Source organism: Ursus maritimus, unplaced genomic scaffold (genome assembly GCF_017311325.1).
Source record: "Ursus maritimus isolate PB19 unplaced genomic scaffold, ASM1731132v1 scaffold_5, whole genome shotgun sequence".
Taxonomy (NCBI): Eukaryota; Metazoa; Chordata; class Mammalia; order Carnivora; family Ursidae; genus Ursus; species Ursus maritimus.
The window spans coordinates 54,024,056-54,045,124 of NW_024426663.1; the positions used below are offsets into that span (position 1 = coordinate 54,024,056).

General features: G+C 54.7%; 2 protein-coding genes across 4 annotated transcripts in view; one reads left to right on the forward strand and one right to left on the reverse strand.

The window, feature by feature from the left end:
• The window catches only part of NRG2 (neuregulin 2), a 175,802-nt gene extending 164,223 nt beyond the window's left edge, over positions 1 to 11,579 (forward strand). For 2 of the 3 annotated variants that reach the window (XM_040622358.1, XM_040622356.1), the window contains 5 exons: positions 3,853 to 3,955; positions 5,923 to 6,046; positions 6,376 to 6,503; positions 7,316 to 7,543; positions 9,647 to 11,579. In XM_040622358.1, the coding sequence (XP_040478292.1) occupies positions 3,853 to 3,955; positions 5,923 to 6,046; positions 6,376 to 6,503; positions 7,316 to 7,543; positions 9,647 to 10,400 (1,337 nt within the window). In that variant the 3' untranslated portion in view covers positions 10,401 to 11,579. Of the gene's footprint in view, positions 1 to 21; positions 46 to 3,852; positions 3,956 to 5,922; positions 6,047 to 6,375; positions 6,504 to 7,315; positions 7,544 to 9,646 lie in introns of all 3 variants that reach the window. The other variant, XM_040622357.1, reaches the window with a different exon arrangement.
• A 3,665-nt stretch (positions 11,580 to 15,244) lies between these two features.
• The window catches only part of PSD2 (pleckstrin and Sec7 domain containing 2), a 36,964-nt gene continuing 31,139 nt past the window's right edge, over positions 15,245 to 21,069 (reverse strand). Inside the window, exons 13-14 of the mRNA XM_040622359.1 lie at positions 19,779 to 19,922; positions 15,245 to 15,837 (exon numbers count right to left, since the gene is read on the reverse strand). Of these exons, the coding sequence (XP_040478293.1) occupies positions 15,628 to 15,837; positions 19,779 to 19,922 (354 nt within the window). The 3' untranslated portion in view covers positions 15,245 to 15,627. The remainder of the gene's footprint in view (positions 15,838 to 19,778; positions 19,923 to 21,069) is intronic.

Here is a 21,069-nt window from a genome sequence, read left to right on the forward strand (position 1 = left end):
CCCTCTCTCCTGCACTGCCAGAGCACCTTGGATTTGAACTAAAGGGTACGGAGCTCTATGTATCAGTCAGTGCCGTCCACACCGCCCCTCTCCGCAGCCTCTGACACCATGTGTGCTGGACGCTTCGTCTCCTTTCCAAAACATGGAAAAGGGATGATTCCAAAAATCTCCCCTGGCCCCCCCAAGATGTCCTATCATAAAGCACATTGATTTGGGGGAGACAGCAGCTCAGACGAGCAGAGCGCCCCGGGGCTCAGACTGTGCGCCCCGGGGAGAGCGGCACCCCCTGGCCTGAGGCCAGTGGCTGGGAGGCCTCCCAGGGGAGGAGCTTCCCGAGCTGTGCTGCCCGGTGGGCTGCCGGACGAGAGACGCCCCGGGGGAGCTGGTGTCCGGAAGCCACGGCACCCTGGCTTGGAGACTCGTGCAGAGAGGCAGCCTCTTCCGTTGGACTCTAATCCTTCCTGTTCCCACTTCATTTCCATTGCTTTTCATCCTGCCCTGTGCCGGCAGCTGATCGCACCCATTCGTCTCTGCCCCCTGCCTGGGGTCTGTCTGCCAGGCTTTGCCATCTGCTTGAGGCTGTCACTCCCTCCGTGATCTGTCTCCACAATGGCCCGCGTGTTCTTCGCCCATGGGCAGGGAAGCAAGGGTCTGGGTGGGCGGGCCTCTGGTGCTTGCCCTCCTGCTCCCCGGCTCAGAACCTTACCTCCCTCCCACTACCGCCCCCGCCCCGGCCCCTGGGAGACACCTTGAGCGGGAAGGGACCCGGAGGGGTCGGTCTGTCCCCTCTCTGTGCTGGGAGGCTCCACCCTGGCCTCCGATGTCCAGACATGTTACAGCAGGAGAGAGGCAGGGGCTCGGAGGGGTCAAGGCTTCGGCGGGGGCAGATGTCAGATGGCAGTGCAGAGCCTGCAGTGTGAAGAGGCTGTTCTCGAGGCAGGTCTGGAGAGGCCCTGGTTCCCTCACCGCCTCGGCCCTGTCAGCTCTCCTCAGGAGACGAGCTCAAAGTGTGGGCGCGAGTGTGTCTATCTGCTGCCGGTGACGGCTTGGGAGGAGAGGGGCCGAGTCCGCGTGGTGTGCGTGATCGCCGCAGGGTGCGGGAGGTGACCTGCGGAGGGGGTGTGCCGTGGGGGGTGGAAACGTCACACACCTTGTCAGGCCCCCGGTGCGGGGTGTTGCGTGCGTGAAGGCGCGCGGCAGGACATCTTTGTGTCAAGGCTGAGCGTCGTGCAGGTGGAACCGTGAGGGTGTGGAGGTGAGCGGCAGCGTGTGCCGATATGTGTCTGTAACGGTGGTCTGTATGTCCATCCATGTCCTGACTCGACAAACATCTACTGAACCCCAGAATTTGCCAGACTCTGGCGATCTGGCGCACAGAGCCCCTGCCCTCCTGGCGCTCAAATTCCCAGGATGAGACAGACAACAAACAGGAAAGATATCAGGTGGTGGTAAGTGCCATACCAAAAATAAAAGAAGGTAATGGGAGGGTGCCTAGCTGGGGAGGGATTTACCTTAGCTGAGGGGCCAGGAAAGGCTTGTGCAATGGGCTAACATCTGGGTTAAAACCTGATGGAAAGTAGGCAGCCCTGCCAACAACGGGGGAGAGTATGTGAGGAGGGGGCGCAGCAAGTTAGGGATGGTGGGTGGAGTGGGCTTGCCTGATTCAGTGGACGGAAGGAATGGCAGCATCTCTGGGCACAGCAGACATGGGGACTGGACCAACGATGAGATATAAAGGGAAGGCTGGGACAGTAACCCAGGCCTCCGAGGCCAGGGTGCGTGTGTGGGCTGGAATCGAATCGCAGGGCGAGGCCGTTGTGGATTTTCAGCAGAGAAGTAAATGATCTGCTGGCTTTGGGGCAGAGAACACACTGGGTTCGGAGACAGGCTGGGGAGGAGTGGAAGCAGAGAAGCCGGTCAGAGGGTGCCCAGCTGTCCAGGTGAGAGGTGACATCATTGTGGACTGAGCTAGAAGTGGTGGAAGTGGTCAAATCCAGAATCTACTGGGAAGGTGAAGCTGGGAAGATTGGCTGAAGCGCCAGGTGTCAGAGCCGGTGGGGAGAAAGGAGTCCTTGGCAGTGATTCCAAGGTGTGGGGCCTGAGAAACAGGAGAGGGGGTGCTGCCACTGACGAGGTGGGAAGGGCGGGGAGCAGGCTCAGAAAGAGGCTGGGGAATCGGCACTTCTGCTTGGCCATGGCCCTTGGAGCTCAGGGAGAAGTTGGCAGGAGATACAAATGTGAGAGTCACCTGCATACAGCCAGTATGCAAAGTCTGAGCTGCGTGAGATCATGAGACATGAGAGGGCAGGTGGGAGAAAGAAAGAAGCCGGGGAGCCCCTTCTACCTTGCGGCCCAAACAGAAGAGTAGGAAGCAGCGACTGAACAGGTCAGCCAGTGAGGGAGGAGGACACCCAGGAGAGCAGAGCCACCCAGGGGGAGTGGACCCAACAGGGAGAGTCAGCTGGAGGGGAAGCAAACGACCAGGGGACCTGGCAGTAGGAGGTTGTCGGTGACCAGGACCAGAGTGGTCTTGGAACAGTGACGGAGACAGATGTCGCATTGGAGAAGATGAGGGGGTGGGCAGGGATGAGAACTGGAGGCAGGACGTGGACCTCCGAGCCCAGAGATGGGGTCCAGGGTGGAGGGCTGTTTGAGACCACATGATTGCGTGTGCGCGTGCGCGCTTCTCTGGACACGTGCGAGTGCACCTTTGCGAAGGCGTCTGTCTGTGTACAGATAGGCATAGTCCTAAAGGTATGTGTGTCTAGAGGGTTTGCGCTCCCGGTGTTTACTGGTGGGTGTACGCAGGACGTGCTGCAAGCCCGAGGGCTTCGGGACATGTGCCCGGGCTCTACCCGGGTGTTGGGGTCTAGCCTCCACGTGTCGCTGTGCTGGGGAGAGGGAGCCATGTGGAGGGGCCAGCTGGCAGGTGCAGGTTGGGGCAGAGGGTGTCCTGCTGCTGTCACCTTTTTCCTTTTCTTCCTCCTGGTTTTCTTTGCTCTAGGAAGGCGGGAGTTGCCCCACCAAGAAGTGGGAGGTGGAGGGGATAGTTGGTTCTTCCAGGGCTTTGAAGCCCAGCCTAGCGCAGCTCCTCAGAAAGGGTGGGGGCTGCTCCTCGAGCCCGAGAACTGTCCTGGGCGCCAGGGGCTACGCTGTCTCTTGTGGGCTTCTCAAAAGCCAAGGGAAAGGCTGGAGTGGGCCAGGGCCACGTGCTGTCCAGGCCCAGGGACAAACCAAGGCCTTTCTCTCCATGTCCCACTCCATGGGTCTGGTCTGCTCTGTCCCCGCTCCTGGCATCCCTCCTGGGTCCAGCCTCTGGGTCTGATGTCCTGTCACCAGCCCAGAACAAGCCAGTCTCCAGCTTCTTGGCAAAGCTGAAATGGCAAGCCAGACCTTTGCCCAGGGTCTACACGTTCACTGCCATGAAGAACAGCTCTCGCCCACCCATCCAGGCTCTTTGAAGCCACCAGGCCATTGTGGAGTAGGGCAAGGTTGCTGGTCAAGCTGGGTTGCCCTCCCCTATGGCCTTTGGAATTTCACCTCCATCCCACCCACCCTCATCCCCCCTGCATTTGCCATTCACACGCTCTGGGCAGGGTGTAGGGTTTGGGAAGGTGAATTCAGGGGTAGTCACTTGGGACCAGGTCCGTGGGTGGACAGATTTCGGGGCAACAGGAGGCAATCCAGGAGGGAGGGGCTAGCTGGGGAAGGAGGAGATGCAAAGGAGCTGGGAGGCCCTGAGCTGGAGGGAGCCGAAGCTTTGGGGGTGGCGGGGAGGGCATCTTTGCACCAGTGTCCCCACAGATCTGCCTGCTGCCCTGCCCGCTCACATCCTGTCCTCTGCCTGTGCAGAAGCCGAGGAGCTGTACCAGAAGAGGGTCCTGACTATCACCGGCATCTGCGTGGCTCTGCTCGTAGTGGGCATTGTCTGCGTGGTCGCCTACTGCAAGACCAAGTGAGTGTCCGACGTTCAGGCCTGCGGGAGGCCAGCTACGGAGGACAGTCTCTTCCCCCCCCGCCCAGATCCCCTCTTCTATGCCCCAACAGCCCCTTCAGGGGCCTCTGCAGCTGGCGTGGGGCCAAAGGGCTGGGCCAAGAAGCAGGAGCAGAGGATAGAGGAGACAGGCCCCAGAGCAGTGAACAAGAATGGTCAAGAGCACAGGTGTTGGAAGAAGACAGATCGGGGTTCGAATTCAGCTCTCCCATGTACCATGACCCCAAGCAAACCGAGTCCTCACCTATAAAGTAGGAATGACCCTAGTAAGTCCGTCGGAGGGCGCTGTGAGGGAGAATCTCCCCTGTCAAGTCAGGGGCAGTGCTGGGGGTGGGGAAGCACGGAAAGGAAGGCTACATTCCCAGGGGACAAAGAGACCTCAGGAGGCACTGTCTAGCCCCACCTGGGAGAGATCTAGGCCAGAACAGAGAGAAGATGGGGCCAGGTCACCTCTGGGCAGAGGAAAGGTGAGGGCAGAACCTCAGGGCAAGGAAAGAAAGGTGCAGAAAGGGGGCTGGGCAGTTCCTAGATAATAGTGCTGACAGACAAATGCTGGAAAGGATCCGTTGTGTTCCTAGAGCATAAGCGGCCCAGACTAGTTGGAGCAAAGGCCTGGGGTCAAGAAAAAGAGAGGCATGAGTCTAAGGAGACAGCTGGAATCCAGATGGTACCATGGGGCCTTGAATCCCAAGCTAGGCAGCCTGGGTTTGCCCTGTAAATGATAGGGAGCCCATGAAGGTTGTAGAGTGATGTAGTACAGAAAAAATGATAGGTCTGTCCCATCCATTCTTATCTAGAAAGCAAGGGTGGGGGCATAACCACGACTTAGGGCACAGAGTCCCTCAGTCTTGACTCCTGCTGAGCCTATCTATGGGATCTAAGCCCTGCCAGCCTTGGGAGTTAGGGCCCAAGGACTGAGGTCAAGAACTCGGGGAAAATCAAACCCCTATTCTAACCTCCAGTGCATTTATTCATTTCTTGAACAAACTTTCATTCGATGCCTGCTGAATACCAGGCTCTCTGCCAGGCGCATGGCCAGTGCTCTAAGCAAGATGTCCAGTGTAACGGGGTACGTTTCAGGGGTGCCTAACCTCAGCTGGAGGGCAAGAAGGGTCTCCCTGAGGAAGGAGCTCTTAGGCTGAGCTTGGGAGAAGAGCAGGAGTCGGCAGGGGAAGAGGCCGAGTGTGTTCCAGTGGGACGTAACAGTACGTGCAGAGCCGCAGAGCCCGGAGAAGGCCGGCACAGGAGGGTCGGAACCAAGCCCTCCAAGGACACGGCGAGCTGGGGCCGAGAGGGCCGTGGGAGAGGGCCCGTGAAGGGCGTTCAGCAGGGGAGGGACACGGCTAGACCGGATCATTACAGAACAAGCGTACTGGGCACTTCCTGTGGCCAAAGTAAAGCAGTCCCACGAGCCCCTGATACACAGCTCCGTGTTTGATCGTCCTTACCGCACTTTACTGAAAGCACCTTGCTCATTCGTGTATGTGTTTATTATCTGCCTCCGTACTGGCCTGTGAGCTCCCTGAGGGTAGGGATTGGGTCCTTCTCCTTCTCTGTTCCGAAACAGCATCTGGCACATAGTAAAAACCCAAGAAATAGCGAGCGAATGAGTGACCAGTGCTTGAGTATTTTATCTCAGTTCCTAATTCTCAGTGGACTTTGCAAGGGGTAAGTGGTCACCCACTTTAAGAGGAAGAAAGTGAAACACGGCGAGTGTAAGGAACTGGCCCGGGTTACAGAGCCAGGAAGTGGTGGCATTCTAGTCTCTCGGAGCCTGAGCTCAGGACTGCTACGCTCGGGTCCTGCCGGCTTCCAGCTGCCCCGGCATCCTGGCCAGAGGTTAGAAGAGTTCCCCTGGAGGGACAGCCCGGGAATGTCATACCCAGTGTGGGGGCCGTGCCAGGCTAACACGCCCTCGTCCTATGCAGGAAACAGCGGAAACAGATGCACAATCAGCTCCGGCAGAACATGTGCCCGGCCCACCAGAACCGGAGCTTGGCCAACGGGCCCAGCCACCCCCGGCTGGACCCCGAGGAGATCCAGATGGCAGATGTGAGTGGTGTTCCCAGAGTCCCTCGCAGCCCTCACTGGAGAGCCAGCCTCGTCATGCCCCCTGCAAGGCTGGGCCAGGGCGGCAGCTGGCCCACGCCATGCTCAGGCAAGGGCCTGCTAGCCTAGCCTCACCTCGGTGACCGGCCTCTCTTTGCCCACTTCCTGAAGGGGTTGGTTGGCTGGGGCCATTGCTGCCCTAACACCAGCTCACTCACGCAGTGGACCACTGCCCAGCCTGCAGCTTCGCGCGTGGCTTCCCCATCCCCACCAGGAAGGAGGGCCGACTCGGTGACCCGTCACTAACTCCCGCCCAACTGTGTCTGTTGCAGTACATCTCCAAGAATGTGCCGGCCACGGACCATGTCATCCGGAGGGAAACCGAGACCACCTTCTCTGGGAGCCACTCCTGTTCTCCTTCTCACCACTGTTCCACGGCTACACCCACCTCCAGCCACAGGTGGGCACCAGCCAGGCGCACACAGATTTGCAGACCCCTGCATGCACACGTCTGCCTAAGGACACACAGAACCCCCCCAGCCAGGCCCGGCTCAGCACCAAAGCTCCCTCTGAGTCAGAGGAGGGAGGTGGACTTCGGACTAGAACCCACCACCAAACGTTCATCCAGATCCTCGGCAGCCCAGATTGCCTCTTCCAGTCCCCAGGGGAACAATAGCCTCCCTGTGCCCCCCTGACATTAAGTCTTGGCACCACGTTATCCAGCATACAGCACCTCCTCGTTCAAACACCCGCACCTGTTTGATGCCCTCTCCTGAGTTTGCCCATATGAACTTAGTCCACCTTAGCTTCCTTTTCTTTAGAGTGGGGAGGTCTGTCCGCCGAAGCAGAAAGGTTCTTAGAGCTCAAGAAATAACATGGTTGGCCCCCTTCTCCCCTGGGGAGCGGCATGAACTAGGCAGGTCCCCCAGGTATTGGCCACTGGGGCTGTGCTCCTGAAATTGGTGGCTAAGGACCATGGGAGTGGAAGGGCCCTAGACGGGGAGCCCCGGGCTGAGGCTGGGGGCGGGGGGCGGAATGGTTGCACAGAGGAAAAGAAGAGGCTCGTGCACATGGCAGCTCACCCACCCATAGGACACTCAGCCCTCCTCCCTAGATCTTGATATGACTTATCGGCTCAGAGTGGAGAAGGGCAGTGAGCTGAGGGTGCCTGAAATGAAATGAAGAACCAGGGAGGGGGTGGGCCTGGGACTACACCTGCTGGGCTATTCTGCCCCTTCCTGATCTCTCACGTCTCCTCCACTTCTTCTCTAGGCATGAGAGCCACACGTGGAGCCTGGAACGTTCTGAAAGCCTGACCTCTGACTCCCAGTCGGGCATCATGCTGTCATCGGTGGGCACCAGCAAGTGCAACAGCCCGGCGTGTGTGGAGGCCCGGGCGCGGCGGGCAGCGGCCTACAGCCTGGAAGAGCGGCGCAGGGCTGCCGTGCCACCTTACCACGACTCCGTAGACTCCCTGCGTGACTCCCCACACAGCGAGAGGTCAGTTCCTGCCTCGTGCCCTGTGCCCCACCTTGGCCAGAGAGCTGGCACCACTGACCCAGGGCTGACCCTTAGGGCACCTCAGAGACATTCCAAAGATTCCCGGGTCCATATTTCAGATTGGCCAGCAAGGTCCCCGAGGGGTTCAGTGATCGGCTCAGGGTTATCCACATGTTCATGACAGACTGGGATTGCAGCCGAGCCAATGGACCCTGGTGTGCAGTGACGACTAAGACACTTTTCAGAGTAGAAGGCGATGTTAATAATTGCACTAGGAACATCAGGAACAAACGGGGGCTGTTCCGGACAAAGCAGAACATACGGTAGCCCTGCCCTGGTGTCACCCAGAGGCCCCGTGTCCCAGCGGGAACAGAAAGACACCAAGATCGAACAGAGTGGAGGGTAGGAGGGGAGGCTGTCTGCAAGGAGACTGACCAGTGCAGGCTGGGCACGAGCCAAGAATGACTGCAGGCCCTGGCAGTATCAGCAGCAAGGCCCAGGGATCAAGACACCATTGAGTTTCCGAGCAACAGACGGAATGAGAACCAGGAAACTCCCCTTCTTCCCTGACTCCACGCCAGGAGTCACAGGAGGCCAGCCCTCCACCTTGCTCAGCCCTCCAGTGGCCCTTAGCAAGTGGGGTCTGTGGGAGGAGAGCAGAGGAAAACGCATAGTACTGGGAACTCCAGGCTGGAGTAGAGGGAGAGGAAATGTCCTCCTGCTCTGAGCCTACTCCATGCCAGCCCTCGCCGAGCAGGCCTGCCTGGGGACCCAGAGATGGCCCCCCGGGTTCTTGCTCCCGAGGAGCTGAGCCACGGACACAAACCACTGACGCTCACAGCCACCTAAGGAACGCCTAAGAAAGGCCATCCTACCAGGGCAGAGGCCCAGTCTGACTCCAGACTCTAGGAAGTGGCCAGTTTTCCAAGACCAAACTTTCGAAGCCCAGCTCCACCACCTGTGTGATTTGGAGCAGATTAGTCACCCCCGTGCCTTGTTTCCACAGCTGTAGATCATGAAAAACAGTACCTGCCAGGCATGGTTCTCGTGAAGGCCGTCAGAGGGCGTGCCTCCCAGCCAGCGGCACTAGGTGTAGCTGTCGTTCTCGGCAGCAGTAGGCCTTCTTAATGGTTGGGAGGCAGAGAGACAAGAAGAGCTCTCCAGGCACGGGAAGCCTCCTGAGCGAAGCCAGCAGAGGCGTTTAAGAACACGGCTCGTGAGTGAGGTGCCCGGAGCAGGGTGAGCTGTAGGGAGAGTGGAGCTGGGTCTGAACAGGTAGGCCGGGGCCAGGTAAGTGGCTGGTGGCCCTGGACGGGTAAGCAGGAAGGGCCTCCTAAAGCAAAACAGTGATGTTAAAAGATTGCTCTGGAAGGTGCATACAGTGGAGGAGAGGCCCTGGAGTGGGGTCATGACCAGAGCAGAGCAAACAACTAAGCCCGGGATGGGGTAGAGCAGGGCACAGGCTGTGTTCCAGGAGACGGGGAATGGCCACTGATTGGATGTGCGTGTGGGAGAGGGCCGAGAGGGAAGGCAGGTGATTCCGAAGGAGAGTAATGGGAACTCTGGAGAGCACTGAAGTCGTGGTTCCTGCCTGGCATCGGTTCAGATCCCAGCTTTACCACTTCCAGGTTGTGTGAACCCTGAGCAAGTCACCTAAATGTTCTGAGTCTCAGTTTCCTCATGTGTAGTATGGGCCCAACATAAAGGTCTTAGAGAATTGCTGTATTAGATGAGATGGTACATGTCAAATGCCCTGCCCTGAGCCTGATGCAAAGTAACCACTCAGAAATACCGGTGACTGTGAGCATCCCCCACACCAAAGGATCGTTCAGGGGGGGTCATCAGGTAGGCACAGGCACTCCATTTGATACGTTTATGGAATCAGCCCAACGACGCCACGGAATGAGCACTGTGGCTCTCCCCGCTTAACAGATAAGGAAACTGGGCCTGGAAGAGGTTAAGGAAATTGCTTAAGGACAGTGAGGAGTGCCACCATGATTCCTGCAGGCGGGATCCCAGGCAAGACCGCTGGCTTCTGTCGGGATCCACCCCTTCCACCGCAATCGGTAGCCCCCACGCCCATGCCTCTGCCTCTCCCCGCAGGTACGTGTCGGCACTGACCACGCCCGCGCGCCTCTCTCCCGTGGACTTCCACTATTCGCTGGCCACGCAGGTGCCGACTTTTGAGATCACGTCCCCCAACTCGGCGCACGCAGTGTCGCTGCCGCCGGCGGCGCCCATCAGCTACCGCCTGGCGGAGCAACAGCCGCTCCTGCGGCAGCCGGCGCCCCCTGGCCCGGGGCCCGGGCCCGGCGCGGACATGCAGCGCAGCTACGACAGCTACTACTACCCCGCGGCGGGACCGGGGCCGCGGCGCGGGGCTTGCGCGCTGGGCGGCAGCCTGGGCAGCCTGCCCGCCAGCCCCTTCCGCATCCCGGAGGACGACGAGTACGAGACCACGCAGGAGTGCGCGCCCCCGCCCCCGCCGCGCCCGCGCGCCCGCGGCGCGTCCCGCAGGACGTCGGCGGGGCCCCGGCGCTGGCGCCGCTCGCGCCTCAACGGGCTGGCGGCGCAGCGCGCACGCGCGGCGCGGGACTCGCTGTCGCTGAGCAGCGGCTCGGGGGGCGGCTCGGCCTCTGCCTCGGACGACGACGCGGACGGGGCGCTGGCGGCCGAGAGCACGCCTTTCCTCGGCCTGCGCGCGGCGCACGATGCGCTGCGCTCGGACTCGCCGCCGCTGTGCCTGGCGGCCGACAGCAGGACTTACTACTCCCTGGACAGTCACAGCACGCGGGCCAGCAGCAGACACAGCCGCGGGCCGCCCCCGCGGGGCAAGCAGGACTCGGCGCCCCTCTAGGGGCCCCCGCCGCCCGCCGCCCCCTCCGCCTCGCCTGCCCCACTGTCTTTAAGAAGAACAGACACCACCGCCTGGAGAGAGAAAGGAGGAAAAAAAGAAATAAAAATATTTTTATTTTCTATAAAAGGAAAAAGGTATAACAAAATGTTTTATTTTCATTTTAGCAAAAATTGTCTTATAATACTAGCTAACGGCAAAGACGTTTTTATAGGGAAACTATTTATATGTAACATCCTGATTTACAGCTTCGGAAAAAAAAAAGAAACAACAAAAAAAAAGAGAGATGGGCCAATTTTTTGACTCTTTAATAGAAACCTATATTGTGGTGCCTTTTGCTGTACGCTAATCTGGAGCTCCTGGAGAGAAGTCGGGTTGCGTGGTGGGGTGGGGGTGAGGGGAATGTAGGATCCCAAGCTGGTGGGGGTGAGAGGAAGCTGGCAAGGAAGAGGCTGCTGGGTGCTCGTGGGGGCGGGGAGGGGATTGGCCCTGAGGAAGGAAATGAGGACAGGAGTAGCTTTGCCCCCAGGCAGGATCTTGAGTCCCTGACCCCTGAAGAGAAGGCAGGGATCCTAGGCTTGGAGCTAGAGTTGGGATCAGGTAACATTCAGGGGGAGACTTGAGGCCCAGCGACAGCAACCAGAATGGGGAGGGGGCCTCCCCGCTCCTTACAGCTGCTAAGGCAGGGGGCACTGAGAAAGAGATCTTCCCAACAGTCCCGGCCCCAGGGAGGGGGCAGCTCTGCCAGGGCCCCAAAATTCCGGCTCCTCCTCCCCTGTGGCCTCCAGGATGCCCTTCCGTCCACTGCAGCACTTTCGTTTACAGGTTGTCTTTTCTATTTTACGCCTGCATGTCCTTTGCATTTCAGATTCTTTAGATTGGATGCATGGTCACGCTGGGACCGAGAAGAGCCACTCCACAGTGTATTTGATTCCCTTTTTAGCAATAAAGTAACACCATTTCTTCCAGACCCCAAGCCACCTATGACTTCCACTCCCTCTCCAGCCCTGTCCTCCCCATCCCCGCAAAACTGGGTCCACTGCTAATTTGTCAAAAAGGTAATTGTTTAAAACAAAAACAAAAACCAAACAAACAAATGGGAACCCTGCCCTGAAATGTCCAAACACCTGACTGTTGACACTTGAACATTTTTATATTATAAATAAAATCAGAAATAACTCATGTTTGACTGTGTGTGCCTAGCCCCCAGGTGAGGAGAGAAGACAGAGAATGAGGACCTGGGTGGAGATGGATGGATGCTGGTGTGGAGATTGGAGAGGGCCAGGGTATTCCCAGGGTGGAAGAGACTGTCCGTCTACTCTCCCTGGCTTCAGCTCCTAGCACAGGCTGCAACCCTCCTGCCTCTTCCAAGAAGATTCGCAAGGTATCCCCCTTAGCTGCTGGGGAGCCGGCCAAGGGGCTGATGCTGACTGCTTTGCTTTGAGCTCAGCCTCAGAACTCTGGCCCAGTTCCTGCCCTGGCGCTACTAGGGCTGCGCTTCGAGGCAGCAATTTCCGGCCTACGTGGGTGAGGAGGGAAGGGTTGTGGGGTTGGCACCAGGGCAGCTGAGGCAAGATGACCCTTGGGGCCTCAGGCATGTCACAGGCAAAGCCCGGACATGCAAGATGGCATAATGGGTACCCTTGGCTGCCAGGAAGACCACAGCTGCTGCAGCTTGTAAGCCCGCGGGGTGTTGTGCTTTTTCCAACTTTATAGCCCCTCAGAGCCAGGGCCTGTCTAAACCTGCAGCCCCTGATGAAGGCATGGAGAAGGCAGATGGAGGTCCAGGGTTAAGAAGCCTTTTCCCTCGTTGATTCATTTATTAAACCGGTGCCCAGTGCCAGGAACCCTTATGTTCCAGCCAGACACAAGGGAGTCTTGTATCCAAAGGGCTCAGGTGGTTGACTTGGGTGCGCGCATGCGCAAATGCCCCCAGAACGTGTGTGGTCAGTTTGGAGACCTGCAAATGGGAGGCACGGAGAGGCTTGAGGTTGAGAAGGGCTGAGTTCCAGTTCCAGCTCTGCCCCTCCGTGGCGGTGTGACTTCTCTAGGCTGCTGTTTCCTCAGCTGTTCTGTGGTGATGTTGATACCTACCTCAAAGGGTTGTTGTGGAGATCATGTAGAAAGCGCCCAGGATTGCCTCTGGCACATGATGCCTGTTAATGGCTAATTTGATGATGACGATGGTATCCTGTGCCTTGCATTCTTGAGTCACACAGAGTGGCAAAAACTGGATTTGAAAGGGAAGTGACGGGGAAAAACAAGTCATTGTGTTCACTGTGGGGTGCTGGGGGGGGAAAGCACCTGTTATAAAGAAACAAAGGGAATAGTGAACTAAATGGTATATAAACCCGCAAATCACTGATCTCTCCCAGGCCCCACCTGGTGATGTCATCCAGATCCCTTTGCTGGCTCTGAGTTAGTTTGCTGTTGGCTTTGAAATTTTCTGGCAGCCAGTAGTTCCTCTATGTGACTTCTGACCTCTATGTGAACCCCAATAATTGTGAACAACCTCTTGGTGACACCCCTGGCCTTTTCATGACCCCAGGTAATTGTATCAAATAATTTGATAGCTTGGTTTTCCGCTTTAGATTCTAAAACACCTACCAAGAGTCTAAGGCCAGAACCTAATGGAATTCGTCACCCATTCATTTCACAGGTGTGAATGGGACCTGGGAGAGGCGTGGCCAGGCTCATTTTCCACTCTCAAATTTCTGCCTTGGGGTGTCTTTAGTATAGCCCATCGGGAAGAGGTGTAGCCCTGTTAAGTCACTTCCCTACTATCACCCTGGCCCCCAGGAGCACTTAGGACATTCAGGCAGCTTCCTGAGTCAGAGTCGTCTTGCCCAGTCCACCAGTTCTCTCTTCTTCTCTCTGCCAGGTAGTTTTGGCTTTCTCCCCAGTGCTCCCAGGGTCCCAAATGGTAATGGTGACTGCCTGTTCCCTCCCCACTAGACTGTGAGCCCCATGTGGACAGGGAGCTGCTCAGACCTCTTCTCACCACACTGTCCTCAGCACCTAGCAGCACAGTGTGCAGCCCTGGTGACCGTCACTGAATGAGAAAATGAAACTTCAAGAAACACTGTGGTCAAGGGTCAGTCCCCAGAAGTCCCTGAGCCCGCAACCACTTCCCAGGACCACCAGGTGGCGCAAACCACTTATTGCGTCTCCCCTGTGGTCCTCCAGCCCCTGGATTTGGACAGTCCTGGAAAAAAAGGGGGGGGGGGGGGGGATATGATGGTCCATTAGAATGCAGGAAAAAAAAATATTAGAACTTTGACTTAGATTTATTTTCATCTCATCTTTTTAAATTTCTATTTTTGTGTATGTTTTATAATGTACATAATATTTTAGTACAGTAGTACATGTATATAATTTACAATAAATAATTATACAATTAAGAAAGTGAACTAAAGATTTTTTTACTGATGGGAGACATCACTAGTGCTCAGGGAAGCCTATCTGCAGCAGACAGAAGCTTGCTCCTCTGCTTTCACTCACCCGCCCTCGTGAGGTGGAGGGGGGGAAGCTGACCCCCAAAATCAAAGACCTTTGAGCCAGCGTGGGAAAAGTACAGGGAGCTCTTGCATGTTACATCGCTCTTTCAATTTCAGTTAAGTGAACATTGACTTCCCTTCAGCAAAACAAAGGGGCCAGATGGCGTGGGTACAAAATACACTTCAGCTGATCCAAATCAAGTCGTCTGGCTTTAGATCACTACATACTTCCACAGACTCCTCCGTCCCTGGCACCAAACGTGAGCGTGCTTAATAAATGTTAGGTACTTAATAAGATAAGCCAACCTTGCCACTAACTAACTACGTTACCACTGAGATCAAATTGCTCCCAAGCTAATCGATTTCAAAAATATAAAGGGTCTGCTCGTCATAGCTCATGGAAGGTCCCGTCACCCTCCGCTTGTCAGTCGGAGGAATTCGGGGTTTACAGGATACTAGTCTGTGATCACCACGTGGCAAATTCTTCTACCCCCCCCCCAGGCAGGTCCTTAGCTAGCATTTCTGAATCACTAGAAGAATGAAAGAAATATCAACTTAAAAACCAATCAGCAACTTCGTACTCCGCCTTTTCCCAAGACCAGGAATTACTGGCTTCCATAACCTTCCTCCACCGAACATCTTTGGGCTTGTTGACAAGTGGCTGTTGGCAAGGCAGTGTCTTTTATTCCTGCAGCAGCAGCTCTGTTCAAGAGGCCACCTCGAGCTCAGAGACCTGGCAGCACCAACATAAAGACCAAAATATAAACAGGGCCATGGTCCCATCCCACTCACACCCTAGAACGCCTGTGGGCCAGCTGGGGTGGCGCACACACCATCTATTCCAAAGCATCAACTGTAAGAGCAGCGTAAGTCACAGGTCAGCCGGAAGAGGGGACAAGGGGGCAAGAGGAGGTCAGCATATCTCCACTTTCTCTCCCAGAGTGTCTGGGCCACCAAGGGGCCAGGTAGCAGCCCTCCTTGCTAACAGGTGGAGTTCTGGAATAGGCTTCTCCTTCATCTTATTTCATCTTGATACCAATTCCAAAATCATCTTTAAAGGGGTTCCTTATATATATATATAATTCTTATATATATACATTTTTGTCCATATAAAAGAAAGCAGGAGTGGCCTCCATAAATGCAAGGTGAGGTGGACGCACGAATGAGTAGACAGCTTGACATCAAGGGAGCAGGCCTGGGTCTTGGATTATTGCAAAGGGAGGCAGGAGAACAGGGCCTGGTTCCAGAAGCTACTGGGTGGAGGGAGGAGGGGATGGTGCTGGTGGTCTGCAGACCTGCTGCTGGTCAAGTCTGAGGAAGGAGGAGGAGAACGGGGGGGGGGGGCAGCNGGAGTCAAGAGCTGCCCTTGGAAACAAGGGAGATGAGGGAAGGAACTTGTGAGAAGGGGAGGGCCTGGGAAGCCAGCTGCCCTTCCTCCTCCTCCAGTGAGATCGTGTCTAGAGCATGCACGTAACTGGCCTACAAAATGAGGCTCCACGGTGGAGAGGAATGTGAGGGCTGGGAGAAGGTCTGAGGCCCAGATAAACCCCAGGATGCAAGAAGATCAAGGCCATGAATAGCATCTCCATCTCCTTGGCCCACGGGGCTCTTCGCACCCCTCTGGCTGCCTGTCAACTGCCTGGAGCGGGCGCAAGTAGCCCCTGGCTGGAATTGTGCTCACTGACCCCTCTGGGGACATTTGCCTGCCTCTGGGGCCTGCCCATCTGTGCCAGCTAAGTAGCAGGCCCGGTGGGATCCTTCATAGCTTTGCTGCCAGTCACAGTCCCGTGGCCCTGGCTGAGGGCGGGGCTTGAGTGTGTCTTGCGGAGAGAAGGATCATCGCCTTCCAGAGTGGCCAGCCGGGCCTCGATCCGCTCCAGGTCATCTGAGCCCACTTTGATTTTCACAGCCAGGAGGTGGATATAGGTCTCATAACGGCTTTTCTAGAAAAAAGGCAGAGAAAGGCCAAAAACAAAGTCAAAGGACAAACAACAAAATGAAAAAAAAAAAAAAAGGATTTGGACCTTGTGTGACAAAAGACTAATTTCCTTAATATTCAGAGAGCTCTCACCAATCAATAAAAAGGAGATAAACAATACAATTTAAAAATAGGCAAGGGACATACACAGAAATTTTATTCATAATTTTAAAAATTCAAGTGAAGTGGCCATGATTTCTTGAGTATGACACAAAAGTACAAACAACCAAAATAAAAATTGACAACTGGGATTACAAAATTTAAAACTCATGTGTATCAGGGGCACCTGGGTGGCTCAGTCGGTTAAGCATCTGCCTTCAGCTCAGGTCATGATCCCAGGGTCCTGGGATTGAGCCACCCCACCACCCCCCATCCCTGTTAGGCTCCCTGCTTCATTGGGGAGTCTGCTTCTCCCTCTCCCTCTGCCCCTCGCCCCGCTTGTGCTCTCTCTTTCTCTCTCTCATAAATAAATAACCTTTAAATAAAATTAATATTTTATTTATTTGAGAGGGCAAGTGAGAGAGAGAGAGAGAAAGAAAGCACGAGTGGAGGGAGGGGCAGAGGGAGAGGGAGAAGCAGACTCCCCACTGAGCAGGGAGCCCAACAAGGGGCTTGATCCCAGGACCCGGGGATCATGACCTGAGCCGAAGGCAGATGCTTAACTGACTGGGACACCAAGGTGCCCCTAAATAAAATCTTCAAAAAAAGTCATGTGTATCAAAGGACACAATCAATAGAATGAAAAGGCAATCCACAGAATGGAAAAAAATATTGGCAAATCCTATATCTGATAAGAGTCTAGTATCTAGAATTTATGAAAACTCCTACAATTCAACAACAAAAAACACGAACAACCCAATTTAAAAAGGGCAAATGTCTTAAATAGACATTTCTCCAAAGAAGACATACAAGTAGTAGATAAGCTCACAAAACGACGTCCCACATCACTCCTCACCGGGGACATGCACATCAAAACCACAGTGAGCTACCGCCTCACGCCTGCGGGAACATCTACTCGCAAAGAAAAACCAGAGCAAGTATTGGCGAAGATGTAGGGGGAGCAGAGCCCTCACGCACTGCTGGTGGGAACCATGGCACACCGCCGCAGAAGACAGTCCGGGGGCGCCTGGGGGCCCCGTCAGCTTAGCATCCGACTCTTGGTTTCGGATCAGGTCATGATCTCAGGGTCACGAGATCACGCCCCGAGCAGGGCTCCATGCTCAGCGGGAAATCTGCTTGAGATTCTCTCCCTCTCCCTCTCTCTCCGCCGCGCTCTAATAATAAATAAATCTTTGCAAAAAAAAAGAAAAAGGAAACAGTATGGCTGTTCTTCGGCAAGTTAAAAATAATATAACCTTGTGCTGCAGCAATACCATTTCTGGGCATATACCCAAAAGAATTTAAGGCAGGGTCTCAGAAATATTTGCATACCCACGTTCACAACAGCACCATTTACAAAAGCCAGAAGATGAAAGCAACCCAAACGTCCAACAGCAGAGGAAAAGATAAAGAAGGTGCGGTATCTACATACAGCGGAACAGTATTCAGCCTTAAAAAGGAAGGAAATTCTAACACGGGCCATAACATGGATAAACTTGAGCATAAGCCAGTTGCAAAAACACAAATTCTGTATTTTTCCACTAATACGCAACGACTAGAGTAGTCAGATTCGCAGACAGCAACTAGAACAGTGGTTGCCAGGGCTGGGGCAGGGGGAGGTGGGACCGAGCTGCTGTTTGATGGGTGTAGAGCTCCAGTTTGGGAAGATGAAAAAGTTCTGAGATTGGATGCACAACAGTGTGAGCAAACCTAACCCTACTGAATTATACACTTAAAAATGGTTAAGATGATAAATTTTATGCTATGTGTATTTACCACAATTTTAAAAATTTTAAGATTTTATTTATTTATTTGAGAGAGAGACAAAGAGATACCAAGAGAGAAAGCACAAGCAGGGAGGAGAGGGAGAAGCAGACTCCCCGCCGAGCAGGGAACCCTACGCGGGGCTCGATCCCAAGACCCGGGGATCATGACCTAAGCCGAAGGCAGATGCTTAACCCCCTGAGCTACCCAGGTGACCCACACAATTAAAGACTTTTTAATCCACATTAAAATAGCAGTGAGATACCCCTTGTTAAACCCATCAGATTGATGATGATTAAAACATTCAGTAATGTTCGGCGTTGGTGAGGGCATGAGCAGAGAAGTATATTCCTAAGCTAAAGTGTTATAAATTGGTGGGTGGAGGGGGGCACCTGGGTGGCTCAGTGGTGAACCGTCAGACTCTTGATTTCGGCTCAGGTCATGATCTCAGGGTTGTGAGATCAAGCCCCGTGTCGGGCTCCGTGCTGGGTGTACAGCCTGCTTAAGATTCTGTCTCTCGAGGAGGCGGGTGGGGGATGGGGTAACTGGGTGACGGGCATTAGGAGGGCACATGACACGATGAGCACTGGCCGTTATAGGTAACTGATGAATTACTGAACGCTACATCTGAAACTAATAATGTACTATATGTTGGCTAGCGGAATTTAAATTAAAAAAAAAAAAGATTCTCTCTCTCCCTCTGCCCCTCCACGCTCGCTTGCACTTTCCCTCTCTCTCAAAAAAAAAAAAAAAAAAGTGTTATAAATTGGTAAACATTTAGGAGGGAAATGTGGCCGGCCATGCCTGAGAGCCTGACTCTGAGCTTCCAGCCCTCACCAGTCAGGAGAGGCTGAGGTGCTAAGGGAAGTGAAGACTAAAGGTCAGGACACACTATTCTCACACGACTCGGCCAAGTGAGCAGAAAGACCCTTCACTGCTGGGCTTCGCCTCCCCGCCCCCCAGCTAAGCCAGGGGGGATGTGAGAAAGACCAGAGTGCCAGAGTTACAATCAATCGCCTGGGTTAGGATCCTGGCTCCTCCATTTCTTAACTGTCACCTCAGGCAAGTGATCTGCCCTCTCCAAGCCTCAATTTTTCCATCTGTAAAATGGGGATAATAACAGAACCCATTTCCATAGAGTTGACAAGAGGATTAAATCAATGAGTACAAGGGAGTGAAGGCCATCATGCCTGACAACTGGCAGGAGATCAGCCCACTGTAGCTTTTGCCACCCCTTTTTTTTTTTTTACATTGCAGAGAGAGTGGGTCTGAGAAGACTTTGAAAGCTGTACAGCTTTGTTTTTCAGAAGGTCAGGATCTCTCCTGGGAACTCTCCTCTCTTTCTCGCACCTCAGTAGAAAATCAATGTAAAAATCCAGACGCTGAGATCAGCGACTTCCTGCCTTTCCTGCCCCAAAGGCTCCGTCTCAGCCTCCACAGTGTCCACCCGCGCCAGCAGGTCAATGCAAAGGCCTGTCCCAAAGGGACAGTGGTTCCTGCCTGCCTCCCCAAAGCCGCCCCCCTCTCCTTCACCCAATGAAGGCGATGCTCTGTCAGCCCCACTCACAGAGCGTCATGAGGCAAAATGGGGGGGGGCAGGGAGAGACAAGATGGAGAGAAGGGAGAACTCAGGCGCTGTGCTTGATAAACATCTGTGGAAGAGGAATAGGAGACGAAAGCGGGGTAGGTCACGCAGGTGGGCTTGAGCTGTCTATGGTTTGGGTGTAACAGCTCCCCGAGAAGCTGGTCCTGGGGGGAGTGGAGGTGAGGAGGGGCTTGGAGAAGGGTGCGGCCCACCTGGTGCTCTTTGAGAGACGCAAGCGAGGACACGACTGTTCAGCAATTGGCAGCCGGACTGTGCAGAGACTGGCCCACAGGAGGCCACGCATGGCTCATGGCTGCCTCAGGGGAGCCCCCAAAATGGAGAACCCCAAACTAGGAGCCCCTGGCTGCAGAACGAAGTTGGTGACAGGAAGGAGAAGAGCTGGCTTCCTCCTTCTGCCCCAGCCCTGTCCTTCGCAATCAGCCCCGAGGAGAACCCACCTCGAAAGTGAGATAATGCTCCTTCAGCCGGTTCTCCTCAGCCTCCTTGGACTTGACGCCCTTCTCGATGGGGTGACACCTGTGCTCAGCCAGCTCCGCGGTCACCTGCCTCAACTTATTCTCATGAGAACGCAGCTGCTCCTCCTGCAAAGACAAGTGCTGGGCTGGGAGGCCCCGCTTTCAAGACGTCATAGGCGTGGGTCTAAACCTGTCGTGCTGGATCTGCTTCAGCAAGGGAAACTGAGGCCTGGCCGGGGTCCTCAAGTATGTGGGAGACCTGAGGGAGTGCCCCTCCACCCTCCTCCTCCCTGCCTTGCTTTCACTGGCATCAGCCCTCTGAGATAAATCCACGGCAGGCTCAGGAGATGAGACCCCCTCACACTAAAATACACACAGACATTCCCTGACACAGACTCACAATCCCACCGGAAACGCCCCCCCACCGGCTCAGGTGGACTCACACATACACACACACACAATGGACCAAGGGACAGTCTGGCCTCGGCTACCCCTGGCTCCATACAATGCACACATTCTCTCGGATTCTTTTTATTTTTCATTAACATCTAATGGATTATTTGTCTCAGGGGTACAGGTCTGTGATTCATCAGTCTTACACAATTCACAGCGTTCACAACACATACCCTCCCCAGTGTCCATCACCCAGCCACCCCATCCCTCCCACACACACACCCCCACTGCAGTAACCCTCAGATTGTTTCCTGAGATTAAGAGTCTCTTATGGTTTGTCTCCCTCTCTGGTTTCATCTTGTCTCATTCTTTCCTCTCTTCCCCTATGATCCTCTTCCTTGTTTCTCAAATTCCACATATCAGTGAGATCATATGATAATTCTCTTTCTCTAATTGACTTATTTCGCTTAGCATAATACCCTCTAGTTCCATCCACTTCATTGCAAATGGCAAGATTTCATTTTTTGATGGCTGCGTAATATTCCATTGTATATATACACCACATCTTCTTAATCCATTCATCTGTCAGTGGACATCGGGGCTCTTTCCATAGTTTGGCTATTGTGGACTTTGCAGGTGCCCCTTCGGATCACTACATTTGTATTTTTGGGGTAAATACCCTGTAGTACAATTGCTGGGTCATAGGGTAGCTCTATTTTCAACTTTTTGAGGAACTGTTTTCGAGAGTGGCTGCACCAGCTTGCATTCCCACCAACAGTGTAGGAGGGTTCCCCTTTCTCCACATCCTCACCAATCCCTGTGTTTCCTGACTTGTTAATTTTAGCCATTCTGACCCATATGAGGTGGTATCTCATTGGGG